At 36.5% G+C, this 14,297-nt stretch overlaps 1 protein-coding gene across 1 annotated transcript in view; it reads left to right on the forward strand.

Annotated features, from left to right (window-relative positions):
- Positions 1–4,121: 4,121 nt before the first annotated feature.
- Positions 4,122–14,297, forward strand: part of LOC138869311 (protein Ycf2-like) — a 12,559-nt gene continuing 2,383 nt past the window's right edge. Inside the window, exons 1-9 of the mRNA XM_070146923.1 lie at positions 4,122–4,344; positions 4,397–4,809; positions 5,062–5,541; positions 5,627–5,815; positions 9,325–9,464; positions 10,778–10,969; positions 11,064–11,189; positions 11,274–11,498; positions 13,386–14,297. The exon at positions 13,386–14,297 is cut by the window's right edge and continues 2,383 nt beyond it. Of these exons, the coding sequence (XP_070003024.1) occupies positions 4,122–4,344; positions 4,397–4,809; positions 5,062–5,541; positions 5,627–5,815; positions 9,325–9,464; positions 10,778–10,969; positions 11,064–11,189; positions 11,274–11,498; positions 13,386–14,297 (2,900 nt within the window). The remainder of the gene's footprint in view (positions 4,345–4,396; positions 4,810–5,061; positions 5,542–5,626; positions 5,816–9,324; positions 9,465–10,777; positions 10,970–11,063; positions 11,190–11,273; positions 11,499–13,385) is intronic.

The raw sequence follows: 14,297 nt of genomic DNA on the forward strand, positions 1-14,297 counted from the left end.
GATTTGCATGCATAGTTCGGGCGCATAGCCGGAAAGTTTTTATGTTAGAATATGTGAATTTTGTGAAAACAATTTGATGGATTTTGATATTAATATGTATAATAGTGACTTCGGTCAACATTTTGGGTAAACGGACCCGGACCTGTGATTCGACGGTCCCGGAGGGTCCGTAAAAAAATATGGGACTTGGGCGTGTGCCCGGAATCAAATTCCGAGGTCCCAAGCCCGAGAAATGAATTTTTGAAAGAAATTGTTTTCTGAAATTTGATGTGAAAATTTGAAATGAAAAGGAGTTAGAAAATATAGGTATCGGGCTCGTATTTTGGTTCCGACGCCCGGTACAAGTCTTAAATATGTGTTAAGCACTATCTGTAAAGTTTGGCTAAAAACGGACGTCATATGACGTGTTTCGGACTAAAAATGGAGAATTTGAGTTATGAAAGTTGAAGAAAGAAAATCATGTGTTTGAGGCTTGATCCTATGTATATGATGTTATTTTGGCGATTTGATCGCACGAGTAAGTCCGTAAGATATTTTAAGGTTGTGTGCATGTTTGGTTTGGAGCCCCGAGGGCTCGGGTGAGTTTTGAACGGGTCCCGGGAGGTCTTGGACTTAAGAAAATGCAGGTTCAGGTGTTGCAGACACCAGCGCGGCCGCGGTCATTTCCGCGTGGTCCGCGCGGGAGCCGCGCGGCCGCGATGCCTTTCTGTGCGGTCCGCGTGGCTGAGTCTGAGGGCTAGGTTTTCAGGTTAACTAGCACGGCCACGCACCAAAACAGTGCGGTCCGCGCTGGAAGGGTTCAGAGAAGCCCCAATTTTTTCTCCCACTCGGCGCGGCCGCAACACATTTTTGTGCAGTCCGCGCCAGGTCCTTAGAAAGGTATACAAGTTCGGAAAATCTCAGTCATTTTTCACTTTTCAAAAACCCAAAACCTAAGAGGCGATTTTCCAAACAACTTTTCTTCTCCAAAATCATTGGTAAGTGATTTCTAACTTAATTTCTTCACTTCTTAACATCTTTTAATATGATTTCAACTTCAAATCAAATATTTTCATGGGGAAATTGGGTGTTTTGGGTAGAACCTAGGTTTTCTACAAATTGAGAAGTTGGACCTCAATTTGGGGTCTGATTTCAAAACAAAACATATATTTGGATTCGTGGGAGAATGGGTAACAGGGTTTTGGTCCGAACCTTGAGTTTCGACCATGTGGGTCCGGGGGTATTTTTGACCTTTTTGGGAAAAACCTTGTAAAAACTATTTTTGTGCATTGGGGTTAGTTCCAATAGTAATTATTAATGCATTCAAGTAATTTTTGACTAGATTCGAGCTGTTGGGTGGTGAATTCGAGAGGTAAAGCTATAATCGAGACTTGAGTTGGAGCATTCGAGGTAAGTGGCTTGTCTAACCTTGTGTGGGGGACCTTTCCCCTTAGGATGTGCTATATTTGATAATTGAAATGCCCTGTACGTGAGGTGACGAGCGTGTACTTGAGCTAATTGTTGAAAATCCGGTTTTTTCTTAAGTATTTCAATTGAGTTTTTTTCCTTGTTTTATGCTACTTGTGAATTTAGCATGTTGCCAGTCTAGAAAGGCATGTTTAGTTGACTTAATTGCCTATTTGCTTAAATTGCCTGAATTGCATTACGCGAAGCATGTTGGGCTAGAAGTAAATGTTTACTTGGTACGAAATTAGCGTTTAATTTAATATTCTTGTGTTGCTGCTCTGTGGTTTACTTTGGGACTACGGGTTAGATTTCCGGGATATTCCCCCTGCACATTTACTTTAGGACTACGAGTTAGAGTCCCGGGAGATCCCCGGCACATATATTGAGGATACCAAGAGATCCCTAGTACATATTGAGGATACCAAGAGATCCTCGTCATACCAAGAGATCCCTGGTTGATATTGAGGATACCAAGAGATCCCTAGTATATATTGAGGATACCAAGAGATCCCTGGTTGATATTGAGGATACCAAGAGATCCTCGGGATACCAAGAGATCCCTGGCTTATATTGAGGATACCAAGAGATCCTCGGGATACCAAGAGATCCCTAGTACATGATGAGGATACTAAGAGATCCTCGGGATACTTAGAGATCCCCGGTTACTTCCCTTATGGTTTGCTTTCATGATTGTTTCCATTATTGTACTCTTATTATCCTGCATAGATTCTTACTGTAGGTTCTCAATTGCACTGCATATCTTATCCTGACATCTTTATTTTTTTTATAAGCTCAGTAGGGCCCCGACCTTCCTCGTCACTACCCAACCGAGGTTAGGCTTGGCACTTACTGAGTACCGCTGTGGTGTACTCATGCTACTCTTCTGCACACTTTTGTTGTGCAGATCCAGGTACATCTGAGCAGGCATACCGCCAGTAGCTGTTAGGGAGCATTATTGGAGACTTGAGGTATACATCTGCTACGTCCACAGATCCGCAAAGTCTCCTTCTCATTCCATCCCTAGTTGTTAGCTGTTATTTCGATTCCTCTCTTTGTATTATACAAATTCTAGTGACTAGAGCAGTGTTAGACTTCTTGTAACCTGTGTTGCCCGTGGGATTCCGAGTTTTGGGATGTTACTTTCAGGAGTTGTGTATTCAGTGTATGTGCCAAGCAGCATCGTTATACACTTCCTTTTCTATTTAGTGTTTTTTTTTACTGTTTTTACTCCAAACTGTTAAATTCCGCAATGTGTTAGGCTTACCTAGTCGTGAAGACTGGGTACCATCATGACAGGCTCACAATTGGTGAACCAGGGTCGTGACAGACAACTAAACACGCTATTTTTTTTATTTTTCTCTCTCCTTTTTCAGATTTTTCTCTCTCATAAAGCACTATCTTTCATAAAAACTTCTCAATACACGTTCTTTCTCTCTCTGTTTTGATACACTCTATTCTCTTTCCCATTCCCTATAAACACGCTCAAAATCAGAGAAATCTCTCACCCACACTGCTTCATTTTTCCCCATTCTCAGTATGAACCCTAATTTCCTTTCGACTATTGTTATTTGTTTCTATAATTAGTGTGGTAAGTATTTAAAATTTTAGATTTTCGCTTTTTTTGTTTATTCTCAACATCTCTACTCACCAAGTTTTCTCAAATCAACAGTATCCAAGCGTATTCTCATAATGTTTGATTCAACACCCCGAAAGTTGATTACCAGAGGTATACCCACTAAAATTCTCAATTTCGATGGGCCCTTTTTCTCCTTGAAAATCACTTAAGGGGAATTGGATGCATGTTTAGCCAAAAATATGGCATTGGAGAAGAGAACAAAATCTCGCCATGACAATTTCAAAGAAACCCAAGTTGAGAAATCGAAAGAAGTCCAAGTTGAGAAATCTTCAAAACAAACAAAAATTCCAGTTGCGAAAAAGAGGAAAGAACCTATGAATGATGCTTCATGTGTCAAGGTTAAGGAAGTTGATTCAAAAAGAAGCTCGGATACACTGCACAAAAATGTAATTGTTATTGTATCAATATGTATTCAAAGTTGCTGATGTGATTTATGTGTACATTGATGTATTTATAATTATTGATGTGATTTATATGTATGTTGATATATTCGTATGTATTTAGATGTATTCATAAGTATTCAAACAATCCATAACTCATTTACACATTTACAATGTCATTCACTGAGTTGTGCTTACTTAGTCTATTATATGTTGTATTTAAATGTATTTAGATGTATTCAAATTTAAAATTCATTGTATTTCCGTACTTATTACAGCATTCCTTGCATATTGTATGTAGATATTCACTATTTTGTACTCAATGGTATGAATTTGATTTTCGTATGTTGATGTATATATATATATACAACTACTTCCGGCATGTATTTCTTACTCCAATGTATTTTTCATATTGTATGTAGTTGTATTTATATGTATTCATAACACTTAATGAGTTTATGTATTGATGTTGAATATGAAACCTTTTTTAAATTCTTGTTTGTATGCAGGAAATTAAACTGTTTGTGAAACAGCCGCCAAGATTATCACTGCATATTTGTTCATATACAAACACAAACATAATATCCGATCTCAAAGAAAAGCTTACTCCAGAATAGTATAAACTATTGAGTTCTACTTGTTTTGGAAATCTCCTTGATATGGATCAGTGTGAGGTACATCATCCGCTTTTCAGGTGCTTCATGATTTTGCAGTTAGAAGGAAGTACTGATGACGTATTTTCAATACACGTAAATGGTACAACAATTTCCTTCTCAATCAAGGAGTTTGCGCTCGTCACTAGTCTCAAATGTGTTGGTGATCCACATGAACTTAAGTTCAACACAGAGGTGCCCAACCGTATTGTTCAGACATACTTTGGCGGTGCAAAGCTGGTAAAAACGGAAGCTTTGTTCATCTATTTTCTTACTAATAGATGAAAAGAAATGGGGTGATGACAACGATGGGGATGCCATCAAGATAGCATTGATGTATCTCATACACACATGGATATTTTCATCAAAGAAGAAAACCACAACCATCCCACAACTACATTTTGACTTGGTCGAGAGTGGGAGATACTCTGATTATCCATGGAATACTTTTGCATTCAGCTACCTTATTACATCTATTAGTAAGAAAATAGATAATCACAAGAAGTTCTATAGGATAGCTGGGATGCCTCTCGCCATGCAAGTTTGGTTTTATGAGTGTTGTTCAAAGGTTGACCCCAAAATTGCAAAGCGCCTTGGTAATCGGGTGCCCAGATTACTCAATTGGATAACCACTGCCAATCAATCAAATTATGCTTATCTGATGAACAGCATGTTCAAAGACCAGGGAAACATGGTAAGTTACTATTTCATAAGTTCCTGAAATTTAATTTTCCATAAAATATTTGCTAAGTATAGAGATCTGCATACATCTGAATAAGTGCTATATTTTCAAGTTGCATACAACCTATAGTTCGATACAGCTACATAAAATAAAATCTACATATAGCATACATATGCATACAACATACATCTAAATACAACCTAGAATTTTCATCTGCATACACCATTCATCTGCATACAAATTATAATTTCCATTTGCATACAGCCTACAGTTGCACACAATATACATGTCAATGCAGTGATCAAAAGTAAATATAGGTTGTATATAACATACAATTTCGATTTTCAGATTGTTTACAATGACATCCAACTAAGTGATGTAGAGCTTGCTGTTATACAGATTCCTCTAGGAGGCTTTAAGGTAGATAACAGTCCTACCAATACTCATTCAGACAATCATGCAGATGATTCGGATGATTCAGATGACTTTAGTCCTACACCGCACCTTCAGCATGAGAAGAAATATGATGCAAATGTTGGACCTTCATCATCTCCGCCCCACAAGAAGCGCAAAGAGCAGATTATAGATCACTCAGAGGCAGAGACCAAACCCAAGACTCCTGATGCTGGTATATCTGAAGTCAATCAAACTGTGTTGCATGATAAGAAGCTGGCAGATTCTAAAACAGATGAAGTATCTTCTTTGAGGAATGAGTTAAATTCATTCAAAGACTGCGCGAGTTTTGTATGCCATTAGTAAACATTACAGTTTGGAAATTAACATTCATATATTTTTCCAACACCTATCTAATTTTTTATGTTTTGATAAGGTGATGGGCGAGTTCATGTCTTTAAGAACATTGATCAATGAAAACTTTAAGAAGATTTATGACCATATTAAAGCAAATCAACCCACGGTGACACGTGATGATGGTATTCAAATGTCGCCTGATGCCGACGTACAAGATAATCCCAAAGGCCAACCAAAGAGCGATATAGTTGTCGGCGAGAATTTAGAGGTTAATAGTTTTTAACCTCTGTTAGTTTATGTTTATATAAACATAACAAGACTATATGTTTCTTATTTATTCACATTTGATTATTTATACCACACCATACATATTTTGAAATACAAGTATATACATGTTACTTAACTTATACATAAGTATTCAGTATTACATAAATACATATATAAACTGAAACATGTATGTAGTTGTATTTATGTTTATTTTCAAGTTATATTCTGATAATGTATATTGTATTTTCAAGCTGCATTCAACCTACAGTTCCATACAGCTGCATACAACATAATCTATATTGTCGCAACCCTAAACCCAGACCCGATCGTGATGACACCTCTCATGAAGACAAGGCCAGTCGACGCACTCCCAATTCATTTTAAGCAATTAAAATAATACAAATTAGGTCTTTAACATAATAATAATCCCAAAATAAGGTGAAATAGTACAATTACGGAATAGACATAGCCCAACATCAGGGTGTCACCAGTCATGAGCATCTACTAACCGATTAAAAACAGGAAGGTCTACATAGTCTATTACAGAACTAAAACAAGAGAAAAATAAGATAGAGGGAGAAGCACCGGGCTGCGAACGCCAAGCATCTACCTAGTGACTCTGAATCAGCCTGAGCTGGAAGAATCAACACTCGCTAGCGGGACCTGAAACGCCTAAATCTGCACACAGGGTGCAGGGAGTAAAGTGAGTACTCCAACTCAATGAGTAATAATAATAAATGAAGACTAAGCGATAAGAAATCAAAAACACAATAACATGCTAATAAGAGGTAGAGTAAAACCAGTAAAGTGCAATAAAGCTGTGAAATCTCATGAAACACCTTAGTTTAGTTTAAGCTTCTTTAAAATACCTTTTTAACAGTTAAACAAGTAAATGACAGGCAGCTAGAAAAGATAAATACATAAAAATCCGCCCCTCGGGCACAATGTCAACAGAATCCGCCCCTCGGGAAATATCATGGAACAACACCAGCCCCTCGGGCTATATCTCATATCACAATGGGTAGCTGCGCTCACTGGGGGCGTATAGACTCCGGGGGGGCCCCTTGCGGCCCAAGCACAATATCAAGCCATCTCGTGGCATAATCAGTAGACTTTCGGCCTCATATCAACAAGCCACATCGTGGCGTACAATCTCAGGCCCTTGGCCTCATAATCATAAATCGGTGTATCCTCACAACACAGGCCCCCGACCTTACTCAGTCAGAATCTCATAAGCCACTCGGGCAATAGTAAAACATGATATTATCATTTAGAATATTATTTAATGTGTTAAAATAGAGTAAACATGGCTGAGTTATGAAAACAGTAGAATATAGCATGACTGAGTGCAAGTATAAAGTCAAAACAGTGAGGAAATATCAGTAAAAATCCCCTAAGGATCCAACTAGTTGGCACGAGGCCCAAATATGGCATTCAGCCCAAAACATGATGATAGCAAATAGCTTTCAATCAAATACGCGGTAAAACAATCATTCGAGATGGACTAAGTCACAATCCCCAAAAGTGCACAACCCCACGCTCGTCATCTAGCGTGTGCGTCACCTCAATATAGCACAACGATGTGTAATCTGGGGTTTCATACCCTCAGGACAACATTTACAATCATTAGTCACCTCAATCCGGTCCAATCTCTAGCTCGTGATACCTTTGTCTCTCGAATCGACCTCCGAATACTCCAAATCTAACCAAAATCAGTGCAAAACCATCAAAATATGCAAAGGGAACAAAGCCCACTTGAAAGAAATCAAATAACAACACAAATCCCGAAATTGGCCAAACTCGACCCTCGGTCCACGTATCGGATTCCAATAAAAATTGCATCAATAGACTCCTTATCACTCCCCGAGTTCATTCATATCAAAATCACCAAAATCTAACCTCAAATGATCCCTCAAATCCATAATTTTAGGTCTCCAATTACAAGCCCTAGTTCTTCAATATTAGGATTAAATTTCATGATTAATTAGGTAGAATTCACATTAGAATCGAGTATTAAGTCAATAAATCTTACCTCCAAGAGTTCCCTCTTGAATCCCTCTTCAATCCTCTTCAAAATCGCCCAAAATGGTGAAAGTTAGCCCCAAAATTGCGAACAATGGCTATTTAAACATTCAGCCCAGTCATTCAAATCCTTCTTCACGAACATGGTCAAATCCTCACATTTGCGAAGCAAAACTTGACGTTGACCACAAATTCCTCTTACGCGAACGTGACCACTACCTTGCTAACGCGATGACTCCACAGCTCAAACCTTCGCGAATGCGTCTGATACCTCGCGAACACGATGCACAATGACCCCAGCCATTCGCGAACGCGGAACCTCCCTCGTGAATGCGGAGGCTAAATCTTCTGCCTCACCTGCTAACCCTTCGAGAATGCGAGGGTCCACTCACGAACGTGAAGCACTGCTGTCTACAACACTTCAGCAGATTTTTCTGCAACTTTCAACAATATGAAATGGTCCGTTTAACCACCCAAAACTCACCTGAGGCCCCCGAGACCTCAACCAAACATGCCAACATATCCCATAACATCATTCAAACATGTTTCAACCTTCGGAACGCTCAAAACAACATCAAAACACCAAATTCGCATCGGATCCAAGCCTAAGAATTCCAAAATCTTCTAAATTCCACTTTCGATTAAAAATGTCTATCAAACCATGTCCGAATGGCCTAAAATTTTCACACACATCCCAAATGACACAATGGACCTACTGCAACTTCCGTAATTCCATTCCGACCCCTATATGAAAATCCCACCTATCCATCGGAAAACGCCAAAATTCCAATTTCGCCAATTCAAGCCTAAATCCACTCCGGACCTCCAAAACATATTTCGATCACGCTCCCAAGTCCCAAATCACCTCCCTAAGTTATCCAAACCATCAGAACTCACATCCGAGCCCTTTAACACATAAGTCAACATCCGGTTGACTTTTCCAACTTAAGCTTCATCAAAAGAGACTAAGTGTCTCAAACCTTACAAAACCTCTCCGAACCCGAACCAACCAATTCGGTCATATGTAGAACCGATAAACAAAGCAATAAAAAGCAAAAATGGGGGAAATGGAGCGGTAACTCATGAAATGACCGGCTGGGTCGTTACATATATGTAGTTATCTTTATGTTTAACAGGATACAGTATTCATTAACTTGAAAATATAGTATACATTATCAGAATATAGTATACTGGAATTTTGACTCTGTTTTCTGGATGTATTTCCACTTAATACTTCTGATATTGGCATGTTGTATGTAAATGTATTTATATGTATCAAAACATGATATTTATATATATTTAAGCTTACACTATATAGTAATGTTAGAAAATAGTAGTTAGATGCATTTAAATACTACCTCAACAAAATATAAATTCAAGATCAAATATGTATTGTATTTATATGTATTTAAATGTATTTATATCATCAATTACTTTATGTATATAGGTCATTTATAATACACTAACATTGATGTATATGTATAACAGAATGCAGTTGTTAATGTTCTTTGTGTTGAGTCAAGAGTGGAGGGGAATACTACATCAGAGGTGCCGTGCAGCATACCACCTATAGGCCAAGAGGGTGTATCTACATATTTCTATGTATCGCAATTTGAGATGGACGACAAGTTTCTTCTAAGTCAAATTCCAGAAACTAGAATTGTGATACATCATAGTGCAAAAAATGCTGAATCAACCCTATTACCATCTCATAGGAATTGGTGACCAAGTCAATGATATTCGTCGCCTTACGAGTCTAACTTTGACTCCGCAGGTTAGTGTTTTATAAAGTTATGATCTATTTCCCCATGGTATCTATAATTAAACGTCTCTATTCATGAATTCAATGAACAATAGGTACCTCAGTAAAGTTGACCCCCATATTTAAAAAAAGACACCCATTTGAGGATGATTCAATATCGGGGCCACATCTTACATTAATCATTCAGGAATACGAGAAATGGGTTCATGATGGTTTCTCGCTAGACATGAACAGAAGTGGGTTTTTTCCCTGGTATGTATATTATGTATTTATAATTTTAAAAATGGATATAATGATTTTTTATATCATCTTTGTAGAAGTAATTTGGAAGACCATTACAAGAAGAACAAGTCAACACTTCATATACCATTGGATTTTGGAGTTGATTAAGTCACTTCAAAAAATTGGTTTTACCTTCTCTCGTTTGACAGTAAATTATGGGATGACAATGTAAGTTTTACCCCTTCCAAGTCCAGTATAATTCAATTTTTTTTGGATTGGTTTGTCTAATTGTATAATTCACAATTTTAGCTCTTACACAAATTTGTCTTACATGATTTTTATGTATTTAATTGTATTCAGATGTATCTTTTACATCTGATGTATTTAATGGCCTAATTAGTTTTGAATAACAAATGTATTTAACTGTATTCAGATGTATTTATAAACTGCTTGATAATGAATCTATTTCAGTTTCAGAAACAGATTGAACTATTTGTATAGTATACATTTTGTATTAATATAGTTCATGATTAGTTTCTAATTTGTATTGAATAGGACTCTTGATTACTTTATGAACATTTCAAGTATTTTATATTTATTTAGTGAACACAAAGTATTGAATTGTATTATGCATCAAATAAATATATGTATTAATCATTATGTATCTTAACAGGTGATGCCAAGTTGTATTCTATTATTTTTAACCTTTAATGTATGGACTTATGTTAATTCCATTAGTTTACAGAACCTGATAAGATGATATTCACTTATTATATTCAGTTTCTTTTCCTTAATTTCACTCAATGTACTAACGCTATGTAATTAAATTTGTATATAGCATATTGACATCATATTTAACTATCTGAGAAAGAAGGAAAAGTACAACCAAACAACCAACTTCAAGTATACAACTGTTGATTGTATATTCAAGACAAGAATCGTAGAAATCTTCGACAGGTATGCTGATACAGATAGTAATGCAAATGTAGCCAAAGAAGAGGATGTTGTATGTGAGTACATAAGGGGCTACAGATTGCTATCTAATGTACCTTGGCATACTGTTGACAATGTCTTGATACCAATCAACTTGAAGGACAAACTACACTGGATATTGGTTGTTGTCTCATTCAAGGAGAGATGTATCAAAGTGTATGACTTATACAAAATTTGCGGGTCATGATGCCTATGTAGCTTCTGAGATGGATAAGCTTGCTAAGCTTGTACCTCTGTATCTATCAATCAGTGGCTTTTATAGAGATAAGCAAGGCATAGATTGGTCTAATTACTCAGCATACACTGACAAGTCACATATTGATCCCTTTGATGTTGTTTTCACATCAAATCTGCCTCAACAAAAAGTTGGGAGCATGTATATATTCAATCATCATGCTTGTATCATTTAAAAATCTAATAGTATGAATTGTTTTTAATTGTTTCAATCAACATTTTTCAGGGATTGTGGGGTGCATGTTGCGGCATACGCAGAGTTTCTGAGCACTCTTGGTGAGGTTCCACAAATAACATTTGATTCCAATCTACTCCGTCAAAGATATGGTGCTCTCCTCTGGGACCATGCTATGAGGAAGATAGACGTTGATGCCATAAGCGAGAATGAAGCACCATCAAAGATTGCTAGGCAAATCACGGAGTCAGATTCAAAGTTGAAGATAGTGTTAGAGTAGTTTTAAGTGAATATAGTTTTGAAAGGTTATTTTATGTGAATACTATTTTTTGATGAAGATGGTATTCAGTTAGAAAAAAACATGTTTTAATCATTGTATCAACAGTGTTTGTATATGACCATTTCAACTTTTCAATCTATCTTTCATTGTTTTGTTCATAAGTATTCACGCTTAATATACAGGTTCTATTCCTATGTATCCAACATAATATATTCATATGTATTCAACAGGGTGTATAAGTATGTATTAAGATTTAGTCACTTGGCTTGTATATCCATGTCAGAAATTGTATGTTACAGGTTTTATACGTATGTATTCACCCTGATGTATTTATATTATTTAAGCAGGTTATATTCATACTAATACAAATGTATAATTAATTGTATTTATTTGGCTGGATTTGTATATTCAAGGCAGACACAATGTATAAGACAATATGTATTCAACAAAATATGTTGAATCATATTCAGTCGTGTGCATTGTATATCCAATTCAGAAACTGAATAATACACGGGCTATAATTATATATTCAGAAGATTGTATATGTATGTATTGAAATTTGTTATATTAAATGAGTATAAATACATCTGAATTTGTGTCTTCCAAGCTGTATAATACAAGTCAGGCACTGTGTATGTAGCTGTATAATGAGTATGTAGCTGTTTATTAAATGAGTATGTAGTTGTATAATCAACAGATTGTATATGTATGTATTGAAATTTGTTATATTAAATAAGTATAAATACATCTGAATTTGTTTCTTCCAAGCTGTATAATACAAGTCACGCACTGTGTATGTAGAGATGTATGTAGCTGTATAATGAGTATGTAGTTGTATATTAAATGAGTATGTAGCTATATAATGAGTATTAAATTTGTCATATTAAATGGTTGGATGTGTATATACAACTCAGGCACTGTGTATAATAGATTGTATAAGTATGTATTAAACAGGTTGTATTCTAATGTATTCAACACAATAATACAACTAACTATATCCAGAATCTATTCACGAAAAAGGTGCAAAATGTATTATTTCACAATGTGATCGGAATCTATGACAAATCGTTGGAGCACTAATACATGTCAGAATGTTAACTAAATCCTACGTGGAGCATTTCTACACGTTCGCTTATTATGTCCTCCCTGCCCACATATGCTACATGAATGTTGATTTTTCGGTTGCAGCAATTCACTGAAAGGCTTATCGCGCTTCTTTTTTGGCCTTCCAGGAGGTCTTTTCCATTTGGGTGGTAATAGAATTTCCTCTGCAATATGTGCTGGTATATTCCATTCATTTTGGTCCGGTAGCAGGTACACGGGCACATCGTATGTCATTACAACAGAATTTGGTTTGTAATAGTCAGAGCAATAATTTCCTGGCATTAGAAACTTGCTCTTCAATACAGCCCAAGCATGTGGGCATGGTAATTCATCAACTTGGAACCTCCCACAAATGCATTTTCTCTCTAACAGGCAGACGGTGTAATTCATCCCTTCATCGTTAACCATATGTAAATATTCAGTTGATGGTACCACCTACATTAAACATAGACCTATAAGTTATGAGCACATATAAACAAAAAAAATTATTTTTATACCAAAAAATAGACGTATTAAATATACAGTATTATGAATTAAATCAAATATGGATTGAATACAAACATATTCTTGTATATATAATGCAGAATTATTCAGTTAAATACAAATGAAATGTTTGAATATAGAAGAATGCATCCTATATCTAGACAGACAGAATATTAACTATAATTACATCTTAGCTTATGAATACATTGTTATATATCTAACATCTGCTTAATTTAAGTAGCTGGACATAAACAAACTCATTAAATTCAACTAACAATACACTAACTGGGGTGTAGCATGCCTGAATCTAACTGGGGTTCGCGTTGGTGGAGGAACTGGATCGGAAAAAAGAGGGATTCTAGTTGTAAGATATCTAATGAAACCGTCGCTGGAATTGAGATCTTATTCAAAGAGAAAGATCTCAAATATCTGGAGTTTCTTTTTGTATATTATATGGATGATCCGATCCGCAAGGACCATGATTGGGAATTGTTTGATCGTCTTTCTCTGAGGAAGAGTCGAAATAGAATCAACTTGAATTCGGGACCGCTATTCGAAATCTTAGTGAAACACTGGATTTCTTATCTCATGTCTGCTTTTCGTGAAAAAATACCAATTGAAGTGGAGGGTTTCTTCAAACAACAAGGGGCTGGGTCAACTATTCAATCAAATGATATTGAGCATGTTTCCCATCTCTTCTCGAGAAACAAGTGGGCTATTTCTTTGCAAAACTGTGCTCAATTTCATATGTGGCAATTCCGCCAAGATCTCTTCGTTAGTTGGGGGAAGAATCCGCCCGAATCGGATTTTTTGAGGAACGTATCGAGAGAGAATTGGATTTGGTTAGACAATGTGTGGTTGGTAAACAAGGATCGGTTTTTTAGCAAGGTACAGAATGTATCGTCAAATATTCAATATGATTCCACAAGATCTAGTTTCGTTCAAGTAACGGATTCTAGCCAACTGAAAGGATCTTCTGATCAATCCAGAGATCATTTGGATTCCATTAGTAATGAGGATTCGGAATATCACACATTGATTAATCAAAGAGAGATTCAACAACGAAAAGAAAGATCGATTCTTTGGGATCCTTCCTTTCTTCAAACGGAACGAAAAGAGATAGAATCAGGCCGATTCCCGAAATGCCTTTCTGGATATTCCTCAATGTCCCGGCTATTCACGGAACGTGAGAAGCAGATGATTAATCA

Source organism: Nicotiana sylvestris, chromosome 1, assembly GCF_000393655.2.
Source record: "Nicotiana sylvestris chromosome 1, ASM39365v2, whole genome shotgun sequence".
In the NCBI taxonomy this organism is placed as follows: domain Eukaryota; kingdom Viridiplantae; phylum Streptophyta; class Magnoliopsida; order Solanales; family Solanaceae; genus Nicotiana; species Nicotiana sylvestris.